The 24,519-nt window shown below is 40.4% G+C and overlaps 1 protein-coding gene across 2 annotated transcripts in view; it reads right to left on the bottom strand.

The window, feature by feature from the left end:
* Nucleotides 1-4,342: 4,342 nt before the first annotated feature.
* Nucleotides 4,343-24,519, bottom strand: part of LOC119741537 (histone-lysine N-methyltransferase ASH1L-like) — a 63,831-nt gene continuing 43,654 nt past the window's right edge. For both annotated transcript variants that reach the window (XM_038217330.1, XM_038217329.1), the window contains exons 7-23: nucleotides 23,458-23,563; nucleotides 22,286-22,642; nucleotides 20,703-20,870; nucleotides 19,593-19,803; nucleotides 19,144-19,351; nucleotides 17,756-17,888; nucleotides 13,607-13,745; nucleotides 13,309-13,409; nucleotides 12,642-12,728; nucleotides 12,085-12,178; nucleotides 11,211-11,352; nucleotides 9,731-9,903; nucleotides 8,247-8,413; nucleotides 7,290-7,333; nucleotides 6,676-6,810; nucleotides 5,909-6,078; nucleotides 4,343-5,190 (exon numbers count right to left, since the gene is read on the bottom strand). In XM_038217330.1, the coding sequence (XP_038073258.1) occupies nucleotides 5,105-5,190; nucleotides 5,909-6,078; nucleotides 6,676-6,810; nucleotides 7,290-7,333; nucleotides 8,247-8,413; nucleotides 9,731-9,903; nucleotides 11,211-11,352; nucleotides 12,085-12,178; nucleotides 12,642-12,728; nucleotides 13,309-13,409; nucleotides 13,607-13,745; nucleotides 17,756-17,888; nucleotides 19,144-19,351; nucleotides 19,593-19,803; nucleotides 20,703-20,870; nucleotides 22,286-22,642; nucleotides 23,458-23,563 (2,521 nt within the window). In that variant the 3' untranslated portion in view covers nucleotides 4,343-5,104. The remainder of the gene's footprint in view (nucleotides 5,191-5,908; nucleotides 6,079-6,675; nucleotides 6,811-7,289; nucleotides 7,334-8,246; nucleotides 8,414-9,730; nucleotides 9,904-11,210; nucleotides 11,353-12,084; nucleotides 12,179-12,641; nucleotides 12,729-13,308; nucleotides 13,410-13,606; nucleotides 13,746-17,755; nucleotides 17,889-19,143; nucleotides 19,352-19,592; nucleotides 19,804-20,702; nucleotides 20,871-22,285; nucleotides 22,643-23,457; nucleotides 23,564-24,519) is intronic.

Here is a 24,519-nt window from a genome sequence, read left to right as displayed (position 1 = left end):
GCACCCAAAAAAAATGACCGCAGAATACGAAGCTTTCCAGAAGGCAGTAGACGATAAGTACCGCAAACTTAGCGTAACTAATGGCTTAAGAAAACGACAAGAACAGAGAGCAAATACTGATGATCTTGAAGAAAAAAACACACGTCTTTCCTGTGGCGCGTGCAAGGAGAAAAGAGAATGTGTCATGGCGGGCGGACCTCAATGTACTTTGGGAAATAAATAAGCGAATGACTAGCGCCTCCTAGGGGATAATTATGTAGTAACGATCGAGGCATTTTGAATTTTGATTGGACAAAGCCTGGTTTCCATATCGACGTTATACTTATGCAGACTGCGCAGGCAGTGCGCGGAACCGTCTGCGAGATAGTTTGCGTCTGTCTGGGTAGTCGGTGACATTTGCAGATGAAAAGTTTCCACATGTCTGCGTTGCAGTTTGGATCTTGTTTGCACGGTTGCTTTCGGCGTTTCTAACCTCGTTATCAAGAATCTGCGCTTTATTTATACCCATCAATTTACCACAGGAAGTATGTACATGTGCGCTGGAAAATGGAAAATTACTGCACGCGTGAAACAAATATTGTCTATTAAAATAATAGGCATAATTATTATAGCCATAATAACTTTGGTTAAATGCACAACGCCTTGTGAGTTTGTCAACGTGGCGTGTGTAGTCTTCGCTGAATTCGCGCGTCGTGGATGGCCTTATCAAAACGCTAAAGCAGGTCCGTTAGATTTATCATGAGGAAGGCAGATTGATTCGACCACGACAGGGGCTAGGCACGACTTAGCAGAGACATTGATCAGCCAATAGGCCAATACGAATTTTAAATTTGAGCAAATTTAGGGACTTTTCAAGAACACCGGTTGCTTCTCCAGCCTCACTGGCTTCCGGAATCATCTGAACTTTGGCCTAATAATATCATAGGACTCAATGTTCCTGATCCAGAATTTTGGATCCATCGAAGTCAATCAATGCAGGGGGTGGACGTAAAAATCTCGCAAAACCGAAATTGGAGACGAAGCCGTGGTTAAGAAAACACCAGTTATTTCACTTCCAAGTTAAATGTTGCAGGTAAGAACGAAATTGCCTTATTTAGCCGACCAAATATATCCGTGTCATCATCTTGTGACGGCCCTTGCATGAAAGTATCAATGAAGGGTAAAAGCAGCTCTCAACCGGTCTTTAAACTTGTATTCAGGGGGGGGGGTAATTAAAGTAATAATTGAATAATTTAATAAACAGCTTTTGTTGATACAACATGCACGCCCCTTTTCCCGACTGCTACACACGGGACTTGCACAAGGCAACGCAACCCTTTTACAACAAGAAATAAACAGATCATCCCAAACGTCTGACTGGTAGGCCTATAACATGACATTTTATGATCCTTGCCATTTTCTTGTCAAAATGTTACAATACGTACAAATCGGGATTTGGCAAAGCATAACAAAAGATGAAACAACGCGGCTTTTCTTCTTCGGCATTACACAAAGATGGGGTATCTGAACTACCTCACAGACGCCACCACACAAAATTGAATAATTCAGTAATTTCACAAACTTACAAAACCGAACTTTTAGTAGTGCTGTGCAGTTAACATAATATTTGACAGTCAAGCAATAATTAACAGGTATTACCAGAAGCAGAACAGTTGGAAATACAACGCGGTTGTGTGCTAATCAACCAGAAAGCCTCTCTTTTTCAAAAGAATTGTACCAGCTACTATTGTGCGAGAAACAGCCACACAGATTTTTTTCATTCAAACGTAAAAAAAACAAAGCTTCGTTTTCCTTTCAGCGGTCTTGGAAAGAGCAGGGTAGAATACTTTATCATTAGGAAGTAAAAGTGACAGAAATAAAAAGGAGTTAACTCGCTTAAGTGTTTTTTTTTTTAAAGACTAAAACTGAAGAATTAAATTCAGTGCAACAAAAGCATCTAACAGCTTGTTACAAGTACTGGTTATGGGAACGGACAAACAGAACACAGATTTTTACAAGCATCATCAAAAAGGTTGGTAAAATTCTTTGTAAAAATATGCTTTTTGAACTGCTTTGTAACGATTAAATCCTTGGTTTCTTCCTTCAACAGGAACAAAATTATCCGAAATATTCAGCTGTAAAAAAGTAAATGAAAACATGGGCTGCCTCTCGGTCCTAATTTACACGAGATATCTACATGATTGGGAACATTGCAAGTAACAAGATTGGATACCTTGAACATTTTTCAAAACGAGTGATTACTTATAGACAGTCTGTAAAATTTCAGTTTTTCATTTTGGAAAGAGAGTGGAGCTTCTTTTCGCTAACTGTTATCCTCCGACATTTTCCTGTTAAAACGGATTTAAAAATGAATACGGATAAAGCATTTTTGTTAAAAATTGATAAAAATATCATTCAGCGTCTTAAAAAAAAATCGAAAACCAGAAACATTCCTTAATATTAGATGCAAAAACTGAATTCAAGACAAGACCCCGCGAACTGCTAACATGAACGGTCTTGCAACGTTGAAAGTTTAATTATTTTTGCTGAAACTATTTCGATAGTAACTAAAATAAATACAATGACACAGGAGTTCTCAATAACTAAACGAAGCCAGCCTTCTCGGGCTGAAACCATAGCGGTTTAACAACCGCCACAGACAAGCTGTTAACATTCTCACTACAATTGGTATCGCACTAGCAGAAAAAGGGTAAGTTGTGACATAAACGTTTTTTTTTTTTAAACATCTGTACAGATTGCACCTTAACAACAAAACAGTTCAACATTCGTTCGGTAAATGCACCGAGGCAGGGCCAATTTCAGCACGAGAAGTGATTCGTCAATTAAAATTTCATGGAGTGCAGTGCGGTGGGAAATATTCTTAAGACAAAAACCAACTCTGTCCATTTTGTGACAACCGGAAAAAAGTATTGCTGGTAAAAGCTATCAGTTAAAGGCTCATTTCACCAGCGCAGGACATACCAACGCGAACGCTTCTATAACACTGTATAAAAGATAGCATGAATTGAGGAACACTAAAGACTTAAGACAAACGTAAGTGTATCCAACCCTGGCATTTAAGTCATAAACTGACTGTGAATCAGCGCAGTGAAAATACCACATCATTGATTTGTACAGCGATTAGAAAACTAGAATTTAAATGCAATAACCACATGATAAGCAAACTGTTACCCAATTACATTTTTCTCACTGATGAAAAGAGACGAGTTTCAAAAAAAATAATGGCCAGCCTTTTTCTTAAAGAAGTCAGCTAACCAACAGTGGCTATTAATATATATTAATTTGTGTCTGGAACACAGAAAACAATGAAGAAAATGTTCAACTGATTATTTAGCAACAGCGACCAATGGATTCAATGAACTCGCAATTCCACTAACTGAATACGGGTTTCTTTCAAAACCCTCTCAATATTAAACAGATAGCTATGCATCATCGTTATCTACGGTATATTTCGTTCCTTTCAAAAAATGTAAATCTTTTGCAATTGCAACATTAAAAAAAAAAGCAATACTGTTCAAAAAAAAGTGGGACGGTGCTATCAACATGGAACACATCGAATCAAAACCTTGCCATGAACATGCATTTGTTTTCTGTATTTTTTTTTATGATCAACTACGGAATACAGCCATTAAATGACATAAACGGGACACATTATCCAACAAATTCTCATGTTCCTAAAACATAATAATTTTTTTTTTTAAATGGTAGATTTTTAATTTGTACAACTCCGGTGGTTTTTAACCGTACACAGTTATAACTCATTTACAAGAAACAGCTATTATTACTACCATTATAATTGTCATTCTGTATACTATTTACAGTTGTAATTTTTTTTTCAGTAGATTCCACACATAAGCCTTTCAAGTAATTCCTGAAGCTATTTTACCTCCCCCCGCATATCCAAAAAAAAAAAAAAAATCCTACCAACATTATCAGCTTCATTGAAATGCTTCCTCCGTTTTTTAACAAGATAATTTCATTATCATAATTTGTTCTACCTTTTCCGACTACATTACACATTTACATCTTTGGTACACAGCATTAGCTGGGGCAAACCACTGTAACACACTATTGCATAGACAAAATTACAAAGCCTCAGTCAAGATTCTTCCAAGGCCCCCGTCTGAATAACGTGGCTACGGCTAGCAGTGACACACACGTCTATGGGGAGTGGCTACGGCTGCCTCCATACGCACATGTGCAGTCCTAAGCCACAGCCAAGTAATTCAGACGTGGCCTAAGATAGCCTCAAGCCCAGCCAAACAAAAGTCTGTCTTACACTAACCAGTCCAACTCATGGCGTGCTACAGAGTTAAAGCCCCCCCACCCACCCACCCCACCCCCGACCTGTTCTTTTCTAGCATGCTCTCTTCCAAACCAAACACTTTATACACAAATTAATTACAACCAGTTTATTGTTCAGTAAAAAATAAACAATCCAGTGAACATCGTTGTACCCTATCCTTTGCAATTCTGAACAGCCGCATAGCTAGAACACAAACTTTAAACCATCACGATAAAAATATCTATCACTGTCCAAAATTCTACTTCATTATTCCGATCTGCAATAAAAAGTCTCCCGTGTTTAATGGTTGACCACGTTATCTGTCAGAACTTGTGTCCACCACCTGTCAATCTGCAAAGGGACCCTTTCTGTGTGTCAATCAAACCCGCACATTGACCAATTAGATCGCAACTTTTAGTCAGGTGACCATGGTCAGCCTATCAAACTCAGTCAACTGGTCAATACACCAAAAGTGGGCGGGGCTTGTGACCAAACAAAGGTCAACTGCGTGCATCCCTTTTTTTCAGCACAAATAACTGCAGGTGGCATTTTTGTTCACTGCACAAGTGTACTGTAGCTACGTTTGCAACAGCTCATCGTCACACAAACTCTTTACACAGCTTTCAACAATGTTCGAAAATTTGTGACCTTTTAGACTGTCAAACTTCTTTTTCATACCCCCGAAAAAGCCAAATTTAAGGAGTTGGTCTTGGAAGCTGATTAGTCGTTCATTGTCAGGATCAGCCTCTACCCCAAGCAGTGTAGGAGATGCCGACACCTCTAGACACCATCAAGGTAGATCTTCTCAGAGTCATGCCGTCAGAAAAATCCATCCAATGAATGGGGCGGCCTCTTGCAGCGACGTTTGCCATTTCCTTCCTCCAGTAAGTACGTCAGATCAACAGCTATTGATAAAACAAATATACACGTACAATGGTAAAATTCCAGATACAAATGACAACTCAAGGCTATGTGCATGACTGGTTCATTGAAAACCAGACCAAAAACAAAGCATTACAGAATTGCAAGACACTAACAGCATTAGGAGTGAGTCAAGTCGATCAAAATAGAATTTGGTCTCAGATTAGCAAACTTTATGCATTAATTTTCTGCAGGACAATGCGATGTCTAAAAACCAAACACCCTTGATTCGTTCAGAAAAACTGCAACAGACAATCACAAGTCAATCACAAGTCATCACAAGTCAATCACAAGTCATCACAAGTCAATCACAAGTCAATCACAAGTCAATCACAAGTTAATCACAAGTCATCACAGCTTTCATGTGCATAATTCAAATTTTAGGAATACTTTAATTCATGCGACTCTGGAATGTATAGTCTGGATCTAGAAATTCCAAGCATACATCTCACTTTACTTTTACATTAGCTTGAATAAAATGCACTTGAGGTATGACTGGAATTTCTCGGGTCGGAGTACCAAACTTAAAATGACTAGATTTTGACTCATCTTGTTGATAGTGTATCTATGTACTGCCACAGTGACTTGACCAATATTGACAGGGACTGGCTTTATAATTCCAATTTTTGAAACACTAGTCTGGAACGGGGGTTACCAAGGGCTATCCTAACCAGAGACTGGCTGTACTTGATTGCAACCTACGCTGTTTGTTGGGTAGCTTGGCTAGTAGACCCAGCAGCAATCCATTGAGTCGGTCCTTCTGGACAGCTATTCTCTCAGCTTTCTGCTGCTCTATTAGCCGTCTCATTGCCAAGGATTGCTCCTTCTCTCGCTTCTTGTTGATTTTTTTGAGTTTCTTCGACTCATCGGCACTGCTCATTCCAAAAAAAATGAGAACAAAAAAAGAGAAAAGCACAAATTGAAACAGATGCCACCCGATCTGACTAAACACTGATTAAACGTTTTAAGTAGAATTCGTGGTTTTCTTATTTTTTGGTTGCAGAATACTAATATCATCAACTTTTATAATTTCAGGAATTTAAAGATGCATGCCCAGTGCCCTTTAAACAGAGACCTGTGTCGCTCTACACTTTTTTCCTCTAAAGTTCACCGAGTTTCTCAAAGGAGATTTTCATTTATATTAATTTTCAAATGAACCACAAAGGGAAACTGACTGTGAATTACAACAAGTTTTGAAAAGTTGAACAAAGAAATTGACTGGAGCGGGGTTTGAACCTGCAACCTCCGGATAACTGTTCTGATGCTCTACCAACTGAGCTATTCAGCCCTATGTTGGTGGTTCCCCAATTCGTCAATATCTTTGTTCAAAGGGCGATAGTCAGAAGCCATGCAGCCAGGGATCACGCCCAAAGTCACGATACAGACCTAGGTAATAGCAAACAGGGATCACTCAGAGAGGAAACAGCTTTTTGAAATTTATATTCATCTTAATTAATTGTCAGACGTACCTGTTGGTCTTGTTCTTTCCTGTGCTGCCTTTGTTTCTGTGCTGTTGTTTATCACTGGGTGTGCACTGTGACGCCTCCTGGGGTGCGTTGCTGTCACCTTCTTCCCCGTCTGTCTTGTCTTTGCTACATGTGGCGCTTAAAACAGACAAGGATCAAATGTAATACAGCGTAAAAGCCTAATGTGCTTGTAGTTGAGGCCGCAAAATACGTAAACGACAAGTCCAGTTGCAAGTAACAAGGGATGAACAATAACAAAGGAATGCCCTTGTCACTGTTCATATGCAGATTGTGGGTTTATTTGGTATTAAATGACTTCTGACAGACTTGTGATAGGCTTGTGATGGGTTTGTGACTGGCTTGTGATGAGTTTGAGATGGCTTACGATCGGCTTACAATCGATTATGACACTGACCATATGAACCGAGTTTGCCAGGCCCCACTTCATCAAAGGAGTAGTTCATGATAAAATTCTCTGCGGTTTTTTCCCCCCCGTCTACAAAAAAATAAAATGTCTTTCATTTGTTTCAAAGGGAACTTTTTCTACGTCACAAGTTTGCAAGAAACCAAAATTACAGATTGTTCTATTGTAAAACAAAAGATTAAGAAGTACTTACCGGCCACCATAGCCCCTCTTAAAATGCTCCGGTACAAGGTGTGGCTGAAACACAAAAGATAAGCACATCTCATTCATCTTATGAAGCATTATTTAACAATGGTATAAGCCTCACACGGCCCGCTCCACCAAATAAGCATGAGCAGCAGAACCAGGCAGCTGGGTATCTGACCGCTGATGTCAGGAACCGGTTCCAGATTATGGGATCGGTACCCACCACCAACTTAACATATTACTCAGTAACAGACAATGAAAAAGAAAGGTTTTGAATGCCATTTGTGGGGATTTTCCAAAATGAAAGCCAGGCTACATGGAAAAGCAAAACAGATTTAACGTTTATGTGCATTTTAACGCGCGACAGCTGACGCTTGCGGAAGTTGCAGGCACACCGGTTTGCCAGTACACCATGGACAAATCCCTCTTGTGATGTAATGTTGGCTCTGAAGAGTGAGGGTGGTGAAAATAGGGTCTCGATGTTTCAAACAGTATACATGTTTTCTGCTTGTCTTCTGGAGGTACAAGAAACAGGTTTTTATGTACACCCTCCAAGGACTCATCCAATAGGGGGAAAACAGAACCCGTTGTGTAGATTTTAACTACTGCCTCTGGTCTGATGCTGTGTTTAACTATTTACTGTCTGTACACTCTTCAACAACTTCATTTTTTTCCCTTGAAAACCAATTTTCAATTTGATCGTTCAGGTAAGGGTCGCTTTTGTGCCTCTAACACCCAAAAAGATCCACCGCAATTATTTTCTGTCCGCAACTAATTTGATATTTGTTATGTAACTATCTTTCAGACATAAAAATAGTCTTATTCTTTTGTTTGATGTCTCATTCGAAAGTGGACAACTTAAGAAACAATAATTTTCAGGATGAAACTACAAAAAAAAAAAAACCACAAGGAGAGCAACTATTAATTCTAATTTGGACCAACATGTAACTCAATGGGAACTCACCGAGTAGTCTCTCTTAGGGACCAGTTTCTTGTCAAACTTGTCAAAGGCGTACGTCTTGGTGCAGATGGGGTATTTATTGCGGCTGATGGGATTGAAGAGATGTGCAGTCTTGTCCAGACGGTACTCACAGATATACACGTCCTTCTCCTCCACACCTTTAGGTCTCCCTGCAGGGCAAAAGAGACATAAGTGTGGTGGAGGATATATCTAGGCCCGTAGCTATCTTATCGATCAGTTGAATAATGGCATGCATAGTTTAATGTTTAGCCCGAAAGCCATACTGATTATTGGATATTATGTTATGTTTGTCTAAAAATTCTAAAGTACGGTTGTAAACAATGCTTATTGGAAAGCCATACTGATTATTGGATATTATGTTATGTTTGTCTAAAAATTCTAAAGTACGGTTGTAAACAATACGCTCAATAATCTTGGAGAATGAAGAAAGTACAGAAATTGGGTGATAATTATTAACAATGGCTGGGTCACCATTTTTAAAAATCGGAGTAACTCTAGCAATTTTCATATCATTAGGAACTTCACCACTTAGCATGGAATGGTTAATAATAAATGTAAGAGGCCTGGCAATGGTCATTACAACTTGTTTCAATAATGAACTGTCAATGGAATCAAAGCCAGGACTAGTTTTATTAGGCTGTTCAGTGAAGTGAAAGTGAAGTGAAAGTGTTGGATGAGCAAAACTCATGGGTCAGGGAGACGTATGATGGATTTTACCCCTTCACTGACATAATTTCTTAAGCTTGACCTTGGGTGGGATTTGAATCCACAACCTCCTGCTTAACCATCACTTGACCCCCAATCTTGCCAGGGTTGGCTGGCTGATATCTCACTGGTTACTTTCTGAACCACCCCCCCCCCCCCCAGCACTGTATGTTTTATGTATTCATCAAGTATCATGCTGACAAGTATGGATCAAGTAGCATGCTGACAAATATCTAAATGTTCTTGCAACATTTTAAGGTTGGTGTAGTGGTGTTTTCCTCGCCTTCCACCGCTGTGACCCGGGTTCGAATCCCGCCTGGGCCAATATGTGGATTGGTTTTTCGGTCCCTGCCTAATTTCGTGGGTTTCCTCAGAATAGTCTTCTGGGGTTTTCCTCCCACATCTAAAATTGTAATTTCTTCACACTGTCTTCTCTTTTAAAACTGCGTCCCACGGGAGACCAGTCGATTCCATTGAATGGGCTACGCAGTTAAAATAAGAAATAAATAACATAAATAAAACAAACAAAACACATATAACAAATAGAAGATTACGCCAGTGTCAACAACAGTTCAAAAACTGTGTGACCCCTCAGATCTTATCAAAAATGTGTGGCAAGTAACCAGCGATGCGATCCACCTTGATAGGCTGGTACCAAAAAGTCCACTAGTCTAGTCCAACTATAGTCAACTAACATTGGTTCAAGCGAGGACAGTCGAAAGATGGTCAACTATAATTAACGTGTTCAATGTCGGCCATACCTTTACAGTACGTGTAGAAGTCCATGACACAGCAGACTCCCACGATGATCTCTAGTTTAATGATCTCATACAGCGGCACCCTGAAGAGCTCGTTCTTGAAGAACTTCCTGGAGGGAGTGTGGTGGGTCTCGTAGGGTCTCAGGAAATGATGGCCAAAGGCAAACTGCTCACCGCTGAGAAAAGAAACAAAAAACATAATAGGTAACCATGGTGATGTACTGGTAAGTGTGCCAAACAAACCACAGTTGACAAAGTAATGTGCTTGGTACTTGGTTGGTTTTTCTCCTAAATACTCCACAGGGGAGTTTTAACAGGAGGCCAAAAACACCAGGGCAAACCCCTTCTCTTAGCGATAAGTGTTACTGGGTTCTTTTACGTGCATTGCATTACACAACACACGGGACCTACGGCTTTACGTCCCATCTGAAGGACGAAGCAATAATGGTTAGGTGCCTTGCTCAAGGGCACAAGTGTCCAGACCTGGGCTTGAACCCACATTCTGTTGCCTCTGAAACACCAGAGCATGAGTCCGGTGCTCTTGACCGCTAGGCCATGTCACTCATGTGCATGCAATTTTATTTTAAGGATAGATGTGTAATGTCTTGTGAAAAATCAGACACTTCTGGGTAGAGCTTGAAATGCAGATATCACCTAAAAGTAAGGCCAAAAAAAAAAAGTCTCCGGTTTCTGGTATGGAGCTTGCCCAAAAAGTGGTGCGGCGACGCGGCTTTTTTTTTTTTTTTACCTGTTTTTTTTTTGCTTCAAATGTCGGCTGATGACTGCAAATGGTGCCCGACTAAACTAAGTGCAAATATTATGGGAGACCAGAGAGGCCACATAAAGCTTATTCTCGATCATAACCCTATCTAAAAACACGTTAAAATTGTGCAGCAGCAGGATTCCAGTCAAACCAGTGAGTTTGGCGGTTTTGAGACATCATCTTTTATTGAATAAAAAACTTTTTCATTTTGCCGACGCGCATGGCTACGGCGACGCGCGCGCATACCAGAAACCGGAGACTTTTTTTTTTTGGCCTAATGAAGGCTTAAATGTATTTCTCAATTAAAAAAAAATTAATGTGTGATTTTTTGTACACTTTTAGTCTAAAATATGCCGTGAAAATTTAAGACCATAGTTTTGCCTCCCATGGTTATTTTTGGGTAAATTGTAGAGGGTTTCAACAGTCCACAAATTACATAACCCGAAGCTTAAACCATCAGGGCATTTTCTGGTTTCACATCTGCGACACTGAGGGCTTTAAATGAGAAAGCTTTTTTTGCCAAGGAGGTCCTGTTTTCAGAAATTAAACCACAATTGTATCCATATTTATCAATTTCTAATAAATAAAATTTGTTTTTTACTGAGCTTCTCAGAAGGGTGTTTTTTTGACAGAACACATCACACATCTTTCTTGTTTCTTGAACACCCCTAGGATTATTTGTGTGATTACTGCATTATGTTTTTTAAATGTTCCACTTACTTTTCATTCTTCCAGAGTTTGTCTACTCTGAATATGTTGAGTTCAGCGGGGTCGACGTTTGACATCACCTCCGCCGCAGTCTTGATCCCTGATCCGTCGGCATTTTGATGTTGGTTGTCATTGGCAAGATAGACGCAGCAGCCTGTAATGGTCAATAAATCTCTCATCACAACACAGTTAAACTTAAAATGTGTATAAATGTATAACAATCGCATATGATAAAATCCTCTAACAATTTCTTTCTCAGTGACAATCTGGAGAGAGTTACCATACGTCAAAATCTATCAGGTGATAGTTTGTAACAGTTCTGTAACATTGACTCATATTGGTACAATTGACAGGCTGTGGTAGTTTTGTTAACTGAGGGTACCATGCCTTGACCAGGGGTGTGAGTGACCACTGATAAAAATAGCTGAAAACAGCTGGAAAAGGTGTAAAAAAGCTGAACTTTGGAAATCTCCTATACTTTTGTACACAGCAAGTGAGGAAAAAAAAGCTGAAACCCTAAACAAAAAAAGCTGAAATCAGCTTCAAAGCTGAGATTTCACAACCCTGCTTGGCTGATATTGATAGATATGGTGAGTCCGCACTTGTGAGTGCCTGTAAATGATGGATTTACAATGTAGTTCAGTAACAATGAAGGCACAAAATGTTAACTCATGCATTCCAGCCAAACCAAGACATTGCCCTCTAAGATGGCTGCTACACAAGCTGTACTATTCAAGGTCACCCCATCTATCAAACCCTTCAATGGTCTGGTACCTTGTCAACCTTGATTATGGCAGCTACTAAACAAAACACGTATGAATGGTCTGGTACCTTAAACTCACTTGATATTGCAATTTTTCTAACAAATGGATGAATAGTCTGGTACCTTGTCTGACGGTCAGCGTTTCATCTCTCTGTAGGCACAGGTAATAGGTCTGATCAGGCTGTGCAAACTTGGGCTGGGGCACCATGCGAATCTCCTGTGCATGTCACAGACAGTGTGTGTTATTCAGAGACAATGTGCATTATTCAGTGTGAAACATTCACAACAATTGTACACAATGAAGACGTGTTCTTGAGATCAATAAATTTGCATCAGATAGTGTATGGATCCATCTAAAATATCTCATAAACATGTGATTAACCTTAACCCCTAGGCATCTCTGCTTGAAATGTCCTGTAACATCTAAGCTCAAAACTGGTACCCCAATTACCACTTGTCTATAGTCTCCAGTACCCCCTAAACGGTTACAAAGAAAGAGAGAGAGATAGTTAGGCAGATTCCTGACTGCCATTGTTGCTGTCCGCCTGGGGTTCTTGTGAGTTTGTGCACATGTATTCAGATGAATATTGGTTGGTCATACTTTGCCTCAAGAGCACACAAATTACTACCAGACTGTTCCCTGTTGGCATTGAGATTGACAAAGCTACCGGTAGTCATACCTTTGGCACTGGTCTGGGTTGGCAGAGTTCACATAGATAATGTTCAGCTGGCTCCTTCATATCAATACAGTCACAATGCTGCCAGATCTAAACAAAGACAGAAAAACACATGAATGTACATTTTAACAACACCCACACAATATGATGTAAGAATGGGAAGGCAACAGGGAAGCGGTGGACATCAGAAGTCAGGAATACAGTCAGCAGGGAAGGGGCAGGGGTAGCCGGGGGTGAGGCTGGGACAGGGTTTTGGGCAGGGGTTGGGGTAGGGGTTTTGGGCAGGACTTTGGTAAAGAGTTGGTGCAGGGTTTGGGACAGGGGTTGGGGGCAGGTGTTGGGTAGGTGTAAGGTAAGTGTGGGGTAGGTGTGGGGCAGGTGTGGGGCAGGTGTGGGGCAGGGGATGCAGGTGTGGGGCAGGGGATGGGTTAAGGGGTTTGGGCAGGGGTTTGGACAGGGGTTGGGGTAGGGGTTTTGGGCAGGGGTTGGCATAGGGGTTTTGGGGCAGGTGTTGGGTAGGTGTGGGGCAGGGGTTGGGCGAAGGTGGGACAGGGGTTGGGACAGGGGGTGGAGTTGTTGGAACAGTGGTTGAGACAGAGTTGTGGCAGGGTCAGGGTTGTGTCAGATGAAGGGTTGTATCAGAGGGTTGGGTGGTGATACCGGTACATACCAAGCAAGTTTCACACTGTATCATGAGTCCCTCATCATTGAATAATCCACAAAGGCAACGGATGACTTCCTCTTCCTCCTCTTCTTTAGCTGCTTTGATATCTGCAATCACAAACAATCACAACATTCATACAGTCATCTGATACAGGGAACCGAGTCCAATTTACTGCCGACCATTCGGTTGTTATCAATCAATATATCTGTTGTGGTTTATCAAGAGGGGTGAATAATGCACTATTTTAAGGGAGTACTTTTTTTTTCAAAATTAGAAATATATCATTAACAGTTGGATTTCCCACCTTCTTTGAGTTCTTTTTCCTTCTGTGGTTCCCCGAGGATGTCTTCAAAGAACTTGGCATTGTCCAATTTGGCCTTGAGGTAGGCCTTACGTAGAGCGGAGGCATCCTTTCCTAACTCGGACTTCTTGCCATGGTACCTCTACAAAAAAAAAAAATATATAGTATTGTAAGAAAGATGTTCTTCATATAAATTAGAAAAACAGACTTCTAATTAAACTCTTTAGTTCAATCCTGACAACTGATCATTGATGACCACTGATTACCGGTATAAGCATTGTCAGAAAATGCTTAAATTAAATGAACTCATGTGCATACCTTTCTTTCTTGTATCTACATGTACAAACTGTGCATAACTTTTTACCACAAGTTCATTGTTACAAGTATGTTGACTATTTTTACATTGAGAAATAATATACCTATACATGTATATCCAGTTTATACAAGATCTTGAAGTATTTTAACACGTACATGTAGATGGACATTTGCCAATTCATTTGTGAGGGAAAGTGGGTCCCAATTTCACATAGGTCCTGTTTTGTTTTTAGAGTGCTCAAAACAAAGCACTGTTCACACCATCCAATTTCTTAGTGTCATACATGTGGATAAGAACATTTAATTTAGATTAAGAATGGGCTTTCCAACCCTAGCCCCAACCAGGAGTGATTTCAACCAGGAGTGAAAGTAACTTTTACTGAGAACCTGGGAAATGTTGCCAGTGTGATCAGAGTCAACATTACATGGTTGACCCAAGTACAAGCCCAGAAATGTGTACCGTTTGAAGTGATAAGAGTAAGGTTGCAGTTGCATCATTGCTCTTGGGTCAAGACATTGCTAAAAGAGGGCGTTATCAAAACGAACCGCTATCACCTACAAACCGCTATTACAACAATGCCTTGGGAATCTTGCAGCGGCCGTGTCATGCATGCGTACCTGTTTTGCCTAATGTATACAGTGCGCATTCAGCACCTTGCATATCAGCTCCGAACCCAACTCCAAAATTTCAGCCAGTAGCATGCAAGATGCTACCAGACTTTTGTGCAACTGTGTGGCAGCTCTTTTGTCGTACATGTACATGTATGTAGAGCTTGTGTGACTGCAAATGGACCATATCTGCCTGCAGACGTAGTGCATGCACACTAGTTTTCCCCAATTTTCAGGGGGAGATTTTAAAAGTTTCCCAAGACATTGTTGTTATAGCGGTATGTGGGTGAGAGTGATTCCTCGTTCGTTGTGATCACGCCCTCTTTTGGCAGGTGATCGCGTGTATAATATACAACAACAGCTTGACCTAAGACTACTGCACCATGTGACATGAAATCTCACTTGTGAGCGTGTGGTTCTAAAAAGAAACTGCAGAAACTCAACATTTTGGACAACATTTTGGACAGTTTGCTCTTCCCATCATCAGTTTGAAGTGACCCAGTTTTCTGTTAGCTAATAGCATCACCCCACGCTTATCTTACTATTAACAAACACATCGCTGACACCCTTAATTGATTGTCACACTACTGACAATGAAAAGATTTCCTGCTCAAGCGGATGTCCTCACTCAGCCGGAGAGGAAATGCGTCTCAAGTGACTTGGGGTCAAATGCAGGGCAATGTAACCAGGAGGCAACTCACTAAACACATACAGGTACAGAGTTTATCATCAGGGGGGACATCTACTACAATGAAGGAACTTGCAACCCTTAAAGGGAAATAACAACATTTGCAAAAATCGAAAAATAAAACTACCAAGTTTTTACGAAATATCTTACTAGGATGTTGGTAAATGACAGTCTAAAGCATCCTGTAAAATTATGGCACCTGGTGTAAAGTCATTTTCAAGAAAATGGTATATTTGTATACATTTCCAACGGTGGTCGGCCGACCACTGTTGGAAAAACTTAACTATTTTTTCAACTTCTGCTCCAAATTTGCCATTTTTTTTCAGTTAAAATTTTGTTTGCTATTGGTTACATGTTTATGTACGGGTGCAGGCCAGCTAGACTGGTTCCCTTACATGTACCTTACAATTTTCCGGCATCTATACATTGATCCAATTTATCTTTAGTGGAGTCAGGGAACCAGACTACTTGAACATTTTTGTTTTTCTTGGTTTTTCCAGCATTTTTGAACACAAAACTTCAAACATGTCAGTGTAACAATATTTGATCTATTATATACTAACCCCTCAAATACTTCATTGCTGAAAATTACAGCAAAGGCCAATGATGTACATTCCCTTTAAGCTTATTAAAGGCATTTAGGATTATTTGCATTTATCCACAGAGAACCAACTGAATTAGTATCAAAAAGCTTTAACACTTGGATTAAAGATTGTACTGATACTAAACCCCTCTGCCTGCTGTCATTTAGAAGAAATCAAGAAATGTAGGTGATTTCCAACAATCAGTCAATTTCTAAATTTTGGAAATAAACAGTACTATGGACAAAATCGTGTTTCGTGATCAAAAGGTTGCGCATGGTTTTTCACAGTTTTTCTCAAAATGTGTAATATCCACTGAGCTGAAACTCCAACCGGTGAGGAGTTGAACTTGTTTCTTTGAATTTTGAGTGGTGTTAGTATTTTTAATTTAATTTGTTGTATTGCAATATATCTCAGATGTGGAAGGTAGGGGGAGTGTCTGTACACAAAAGTTATTTCCGCCAAAAAACCTTCATTTTTTTTAGTCTTTTCAGTATTGGAATTTCCCCCAAGTGTCTTTAATCACTACAAAGATCCGAAACTTTCCAACAAATGTGAAACAAAAATGGGCACACTGCTGTGAAGAAGGGAAATTTGTTTGAAACAGAGGTTTGTACAAAACTAGGGTAGGCTGACTTCTTCACCTTGATATGACATTTTCTGATATCAGCTAGACATTTTTGCAGAGTTCATGACACTTTATAAAATATGTTCAATGTGGCCAAGTACCATGGCATTCATAACCACCCCAGTCAGGTCTTATCAAAACCTTTTATCGCTCCTCCTTAATTGCATTCCAAGCCGTCTCGACGCTTGCAAGGGTATGAACCCCAGGCTGAAATTTGCAGGCATTATTCCAAATGCACATGTGGGCCGAATTTGTTCTTGTTTCATTGAGAAAGTGAGAAACTTTTGCATCAGGTTTTCTTTAGGAGTGAAACTCAAAAATAAAACAGACAGTGCCGGGGTGAAAGTTGTTGCTTTCATTTGACTTAAATATTTTGAAGTTAACATTTTCACTGATTTATGTGTAACTTGATTTTATTCGTGAAGACCAAACAATGATCTAAGGCAAGGCCAGACAAGTGGCTGCCTTGTTAGATGTAAACAAACAGAGTTTTTCAAAATGTTTGTATGTTAAAGTTAGACATTATGTAGATTCCTTGCGACCCAAACCTTTGTAACATGTTTAATAAAGAACCTAAATTTTGGGATCTTTGGATGTATGTGTACCTTTAAGACGTCAGCAATGTCTCTCATGGACTGTTGCCATGTGCTCAAATACACAAAAATATGCACAGACACGCACACGCAGTCGTGTTCACGCCAGTGATCGTGGACGTCCTATTGTCCCTCTTTTGTTTGTACTTTAACTTTTTAGGAAGACTCCCAATCGTGGACGTAAGCTGGGAATAGTGGATGATATTGTTCTCTTTTGTTCTCTGGTATTTTTCGTCCACAGTTTGGATAGATGAACAAACCCACACAATCTTGTTCTGTAATTGAGGGGACCACACACCTATTGAGCAATAGTTATTATGTGGACCCAAGACGTTATGGGGACGGCAAAAAGTCCCCATAACTCGGTCCTAATTTCCCTGATGCAGTGTCGGCTAGGGCATTTGTGTTAAGTGTAAATCAAGAACATTCCATTGTTTTTCTTTTGTTTGTACTTCTTTGGAGGACCTCTCATTTGTTTTACACATTTTCCAGTTGAGGACTGTCCTCACTTGGGCACATGTCCTCAATCAGAAAAGAACTTTCCTTGTGTGTGTCCTCAATTGATCTTTTGATTGCGCTTACGTATATTTGCAACACCTCTCCTTGCTTTTGTGCATGTTTTACAAATGAGGACTGTCCTCACTTGGGTACATGTCCTCAGTAAGAAAGGACTTTTGTTATGCGCGTCCTCGATTTGCACCATGAACATGTCAAGAAATCTTGTGGCTTTCTAATCACCTCTGCATTTCTGAAGACGCGCATGAAGTGATCGTCAAATCTCTCCACGGTCTTGTAGTAGCCCGACATGATGTGTCTCTCTATGGTGCTCAAGTCAATCGGGTCAGATATACGCTGGTAGTAATCTTGGTTCCTAGTTTCAAAACAAGTGAGAGAAAAGATTTCAGATCTTGCCAATGTTGTGATGACTTGTTTTCTCCCTCCAAAACTAAAGGCAGGTAGATACAACAGGCTAAGATCATGCAAAATTAGCAAAACATTGAATGCTGGTCTCACATGTACCTTTATAAAATTTGGGGTAAGAGTTTTGTGTAAGCCACTGTCTATTATTGCTTTCATGAGTTAGAATACAAATCATTGCCTGTGCCAGTCCAACTAAAAAATCACCCTTTTCGGTCATTTGTAGAATAAAACATAAGCTTGTTTGCTGTGACGTCCAGAGTGCACAAAACTCATCGTGTTTGGGTCTACAAGTGGCTGGCAAGCTACGTGCCATTTTGATGATGACAACACAGACAGAAAGGGGTGTTGTTTCTGCTGGCAAACACTTACATGTAAACACAAAGGCACTCCAAAATCTTCATGTATTCATCATTGTTTCAGAGCAATTTACAGATTTGCTTTCCTGTTTTTATATCTGTAAACCTTTTGATACTGTCAGTTCACAATGAAAATACTGACGGGTGCCGAGATTGTGGGCAAAGGAAAATTCTATGAAACAATCGGCAGAGGGTTTGAGGGTCACTGAAGGCCCCAGAGCAATGTGGGATCTATGGTATATGTGACCTGTTCTGTCAAAATCAGACTTTTCTGGGCATAAGTTCAAAAATGAGATTTTTGCATATTGTTAAAATATGTTCTGTTTCCTTTTAATAGGTGGTTTAATTTTTGAAACCGGTCATTCCTGCGCAAAGTTATGCTATTTTGAAGTTCATTGGGTCGAAAAGAAGAGAACAGAGAAAATGGACACGAACATCACAAAACAGACATTTCTTTAACTGATATACCTTAACAAATCATCAAAAATACTATAATTAGAGATCAAATTAGGGTTTCAAAGTTTTACAGTATATTTTAGACCTGCTCAGGATTACAAATATGCAAAAATTAGAAAATGGAAAAAAATCACCCCCACAGCGTTTTTTTGGCCCTATCTCAATTTCAACCTCTGCCCAGAAGCGTCTGCTTTTGACAGAACAGGTCACATATGTTTGTATTTGCCTCAAGGCACCCTTGACAAGACCCATTTCTTTTGTGCCATAGAAAGTTTCATAGGTAAATCACCTTTAGGGTAAAACCTCAGGGTTTCTAGATTTCGAAAAGTATTCTTTGAAAATCCCGATATCAGGAAAAACCTTGAGGAATCTTACCCTTGGTTCTCATCTCACCTTTTCTTGGACGGTCTGTTCATGAACGGAATCGCCAAACTTTGGCCACTGGAATCCCTGTAGGTGCAAACCACTGTGTAGATATCCTTGAAGACCTGCGCAAGTCTAGCTGCCTTGGTGACCTCCACGTTGACCTCGGCGGCCGCAAGCCGCCGCGTCTTGACAGAGCGCGACGTCTTCAGCGCCGTGAACTGAGCCATGAAGACATCTGGAAAGAAAACAACAAAGATGGGATTTGAAAAGAGGGTTCTGGTGTCATAGGGACCAACATCTCAAAATTGGCGATTTTGACCTACGGTACATCTCTAGAACTAAACATTTGTTCATTGTCTTCTCTCAACAGGTTTCTTCAGGCTTGCGAGCGACAGTGCCATGGGTACATTTTGTACTTCCAAAGAATCCTTGGTATCATTACCGTTAATAATTAAAAATTAAATACTGAATCTGACCTTTCTTATTGGCCTCTGGATTGGCGACTTTCACAGTTCTAATATCCTGCCTGGCCTTCAAGATGGCCTCTCGGACACGTTTCACCTTCTCAATATTTCGCAGAAGAAAGACGCGCCGGTCGGCGATTAGATTCATCTCTCTGACGGACATCGGTCGAGGGAGTAACAGCCGTAGGGTCTTTAAGGCACTCAACTCTTCAGCCGTATTCTCCTGTCAATTGGTATTAGTATTCAGACAAATGAATGAAGAGACTCGCAATATTTAAGTTCAATGGGTGGAAACAAACTGTGTCATGTAGTGCAAAAGCACAAACTTTTGAGTATGCACATTTTACGTCCTCTTGAACGCATTCAGTCTGACTCGAGTCAGAACGTTTGGTGGCTCAACTTGACTCATTACAGGTCAACAACGGAACTCTACTCCCAGCGAATGACCCTTAAGTACTCAAGGCCAAGGATCATCAAAACTCAAGTGCTTATGAAGGTGGAAGGTAATTGTGGTGAATTCTAACAAGTTGCAATTTTACATGAAGTATGTTAATCTGGCTTGTGTTTGCACGGCACATGCACTATGGATAATAGTTACTGTGTTTGACCCATGTGCCATGGTGCATGGGTTTGAACCCTGGCGGGGAGCATGGTGCTTGTGTTCTTGGGCAAGGCACTTTACTTCAATTGCCTCTCTCCACCCAGGAGTATGAATGGGTACCTGTGAGGGTTAGCGACCAGATTGCATTGATCTCCAGCTGCTGCAGAAAAAACGGTCCCATGGCCTGATGAACAGGGGTAATAATTGGTGCTCTGTATCCTTTGGCAAAGGCACTTTATTAAATGCCAGTTATTATAATTACACATCGTACAATGGGCTCTGGTATTATCATGCTGAAACTTACACGTAACCCAGTTTCAGATTGTGACAGTAAATATAAGATGACGCTGAAATGTCTGTGGCACAAAACTGACAAATACCTCGACTCAACTTTGTTTAACCAATGACTCGTCTTGACTTGGCCCAAGCCACCACCCTAGAACAACTCCACTCAACTTGAGACACAAAATTCAGTGACTTGTAGCAATCCTGAAAGGGGCATGGAGGGTCAGTTTGCTCACCCTTTTCTTGAGAATGTTAAGAGACTTCCTCTTGTCCTTGGGCGGCCGGCCACACTTCTTGCCCGTCTTTTTGCCGCACGGTGGCTCTTTCTTGACGACCCCATTTGGTTTCTGTGTTTTGCCTCCGATTGTTCCTCTGCAGTTGGTGCTTCCACACATACACTCTTGCTGTAATGAAAACAATACAAACACAATGTTCATCAATAGTTAATTTCTAATTTTTAAGTCAGTGGGTGAAATTAGACAAAAAAAAGTGGTCAGACAAAATGTCCGAGCACAATCAAAAGTGTTCTGACATTGTCAAGTTTTGATCTGCCATTTAACGTTCCAAATTTGAAGGTCACATGAGGAAACAAATAAGTAAATTACTCTGTGAAACCTTGCGAGACGAACTTTCAAAAGGCCGCGTTTACTATACTTCAAACACGTGGACGGTACATACACGTGTGTACATGTACAGTATGTATGTTTACGTACGTACGTATCCATAATACACACTATGTAGTTGCAATGACAAGCGCTGGGCATTCACGCGCTCGTTTCTGTAGTAAGCCACGTTGTGAGAATTTAGTAACAATCACGCACTTAAAGCATACCGCGCAACACAACGTACTTTGATCTTGCTAAATTCTCATTACATGTATGCGCGTCAATGTCCTTATAATACTCTATACTCGTCACTTTACAGACTCGATTCAAGTCTGCAGAACACGTACGTACGAATGCCAATCTATCGCTGTGCACGCCGCGCTGTACTAGACTGTGTAATGATTGGGGTGTAAACGCGTTGCATCTATTGCGTGAATATAAGACAACACGTACATGTAGTTAGCAGCCGCTCAGCGTACGGTAAGTATTACAGACCGGATCATCGGAAATAAACAACAAAATACTTTTGAGTGCAAGCGTTTATTTCATACTTCTGAAAAAGATAACTCCACAAAGAATACATAAATCGCTCGGACATTTTGTCTGAGCACATCTGCATTTGGTCGGACAAACCATGAAAGTGGTCGGAAAATGTCCGATGTCCGACTGTAATTTCACGCACTGTAAGTCATAGTACAACATGACTTTAGCCTGCCTTGAGTGATTGCTTCATGATCATTGGAGGTTTGTTGGATGATCACACAATGATAAAGGATTAGTGCACAACAATGAACAGCTATCATACTTATGGGTGCACACACTATATTGTGAAAGTATTTAATCTGAGAAGCGTCTTGATATTTAGGGTTAGTGCCTAAAGCACTCGCCTCTCATCGCAGTGGCCTGGGTTCGATTCCCGGCTCGGGTCATACATGTATGTGAGTAGAGTTGTTCACTGATTCTCTCCTGTGCCACGAGGGTTTTTTTCCGGGTTCTCCGATATTCCTCCCTCTGCAAGAAAACTCAACACTTTCGATCTCTGCCTGTGCGCTGTGGTCAGACATGGGTCGGATGACGGCTGCCTGAGGCGCCTTTACAAGCCTTCGGCTCGACCACGTTGTAGCTGCGTCCTTTGCAATTCAGCTTCTGCTGTGAGTATGGATGATTAACTCTCAAAATTTAGTTATTTTGTTTAATTTACACCATATCCTCACCTGTGTTTCGAGATTGAAGGCATGGAAGTTGTAGTCATACGTCAATTCCTGATTAGCCTCTACATCCCGCATTGCAAAGAGCGCGATCCGATACATCCCGCTGACCGACCACTTCTGCATCTCGCAGTTGGGCTCGCAGCTGTGATTGACAAAGCGGCCCTCGTTGCCGTACCGGTACCCGTCGATGACGGTGCCCGAGTCCAGATTGAGGTAGTAGTGATGTTTTTGGTACTGGTAGTCGCTCAGGGCTCTCTTCCAGAGTTCCTTGACGCTGATGACTTCGCCGACGTACTCCAGAATGAATTCTCCGGCTTTTATGGGATACTTGGTGCAGATACCCCAACCGCGTTCCTTGGTCTACAAAGGTAGCAGGAATATCCACAAACAATCATAATTTAACGTTACTCTCCCTCTGTTATTTTCAAGATTCACCCCAATTTCTTTTCTTTTCTAACTTGCTATTTTTAAAGCAATACAAAAGTTATTCACTGTTGAATGGGACATCGCACACAAAACAATTTGCAAACACGAAGTTATGGAATACTTAATAAAAACTTCCAATAATGTGCGGCCCAAAAAAAACTTCAGTTGCTCTTTTTGTGCATAAGAGGCACAAGAGCAAACAAAACTAAAGAGCGTTTTCGAGATAAATAGAGCTGATGGCGAGAATGTCAGATCACCAATTTACGACGGCTGAACCAACGACAATGGCAGATGCCAATAACAGAAAGAAAGATGCTTTTGTTAAAATAAACCATGCACATTAAAATGTTTGCTGATATTAAATTAAAAGTGGCCCCTTTATAAATGTTCATTTTAAAACAAAACTTAAAGAAATAAAGCTAAAACATTTCCATAGCCTAAGTTTCTTTCCTAATTATATAAAGAACAGTTGATTCTACTGCCTCTGAGGTGTATCAAATAAAATGTTGTTTCCAAGTGATTTTCTCCCATTTTCATTTTGAATTGAAGCGTGTTGGAAGAATTTTTTTAATGAGAATAACCAATCCAAAGGCCAAGTACCGCTCTAGGCGATGGCTACAAACAAGATAAAGAGAAGCAAGTTAAAGAGGGAGAAGTAATCTGTTGATAATTTGTTTGACTGTGATACCTCATACGAAGGGAATGCAAAATGTTGGCAAGAGAATGTTGCCGGTTTTACGACCGCTTACCATAAATCTTTGAAGCCCCGCTGCCCAGTCATGCCTCTGTATTCTCTGATTACAGCACAGCTCCCCGCAGGGACATGTACTAGGCGAGCATTCGCTCAGGACCATTCTAGGATAAACAATAAACAAAACCATCAATCAAAAGTACATCAGTCTGGACTGACGGTGGGACTGTTGCGATACACAGACCATGAGAGGATTTGCAATATGTGAATGGGTTTGAGCAAGACAACGCAAGACAACAACAAAATTAATAAAAAAAATTCAGAAATGTAAATGGCAGTCAGTCACAAAAAGCAAATACATTTTTGGCCAAATTGTATTTTCTCCATGCATGAAGAAAGTACTTTATGACAATTATTGACATGATGCACCTGTATTTCGACACTAAAAGTAAAAAAAAATCATGTCTGATTTGGTACAAGTATAGATCTGGGACATAATGACATCACCCTTTGTTTGCATGCGGGGAAAAGAGCCACCAAACTTAGTAAGTGCACATGTAAAACAAAGCACAATGTCATTATGTTTCAGACATACACTGGTACACACTCATTTTGTTTGGGAAAAAAAATACCATTCAACCTTAAAGTAGCTCTCCCAGTACTACTTTTGAATAAAAAAATCTGCCAACATCAAGAATCATGTATGGAAGAGTTGCTTTACTTGAACACATGCGGATCTTTTAGTGCATTAAAGGTGCAGAGGCAACCAAAATAAAAGCCTGTTTCAGGATTTGGACACATACTGTTAGTTGTTTTATTGTTTGGTTAATATTTGCGGTGGGATTTAAATTCAGATTTTTCCAAATTAGGCTTGAATTCCACTGTTCGGTTTTGATTTTGGAAATTGGATATTCAAAACCAACCTTAAAAAAAAAGCATTCCAATTATTTTGTGACACATCCTAAAGACAACAACTGTATTAAAAAAAACCCAGTTTGCTCCATCGTCTCCGATTGTTACTGCATTCACTTGCTAGTGGTCTTCTTGGTATATGAATAGAGTGCCCATTCGACTTATCAGAGAGTTCCATGGATCCTTTTGTTTTTTTTCCAACAATACA

The sequence above is a fragment of the Patiria miniata genome, unplaced genomic scaffold (assembly GCF_015706575.1).
Source record: "Patiria miniata isolate m_02_andy unplaced genomic scaffold, ASM1570657v1 HiC_scaffold_5, whole genome shotgun sequence".
In the NCBI taxonomy this organism is placed as follows: domain Eukaryota; kingdom Metazoa; phylum Echinodermata; class Asteroidea; order Valvatida; family Asterinidae; genus Patiria; species Patiria miniata.
The sequence above is the reverse complement of the archived record's forward strand: the minus strand, read 5'-3'. Positions and strand labels throughout refer to the sequence as shown.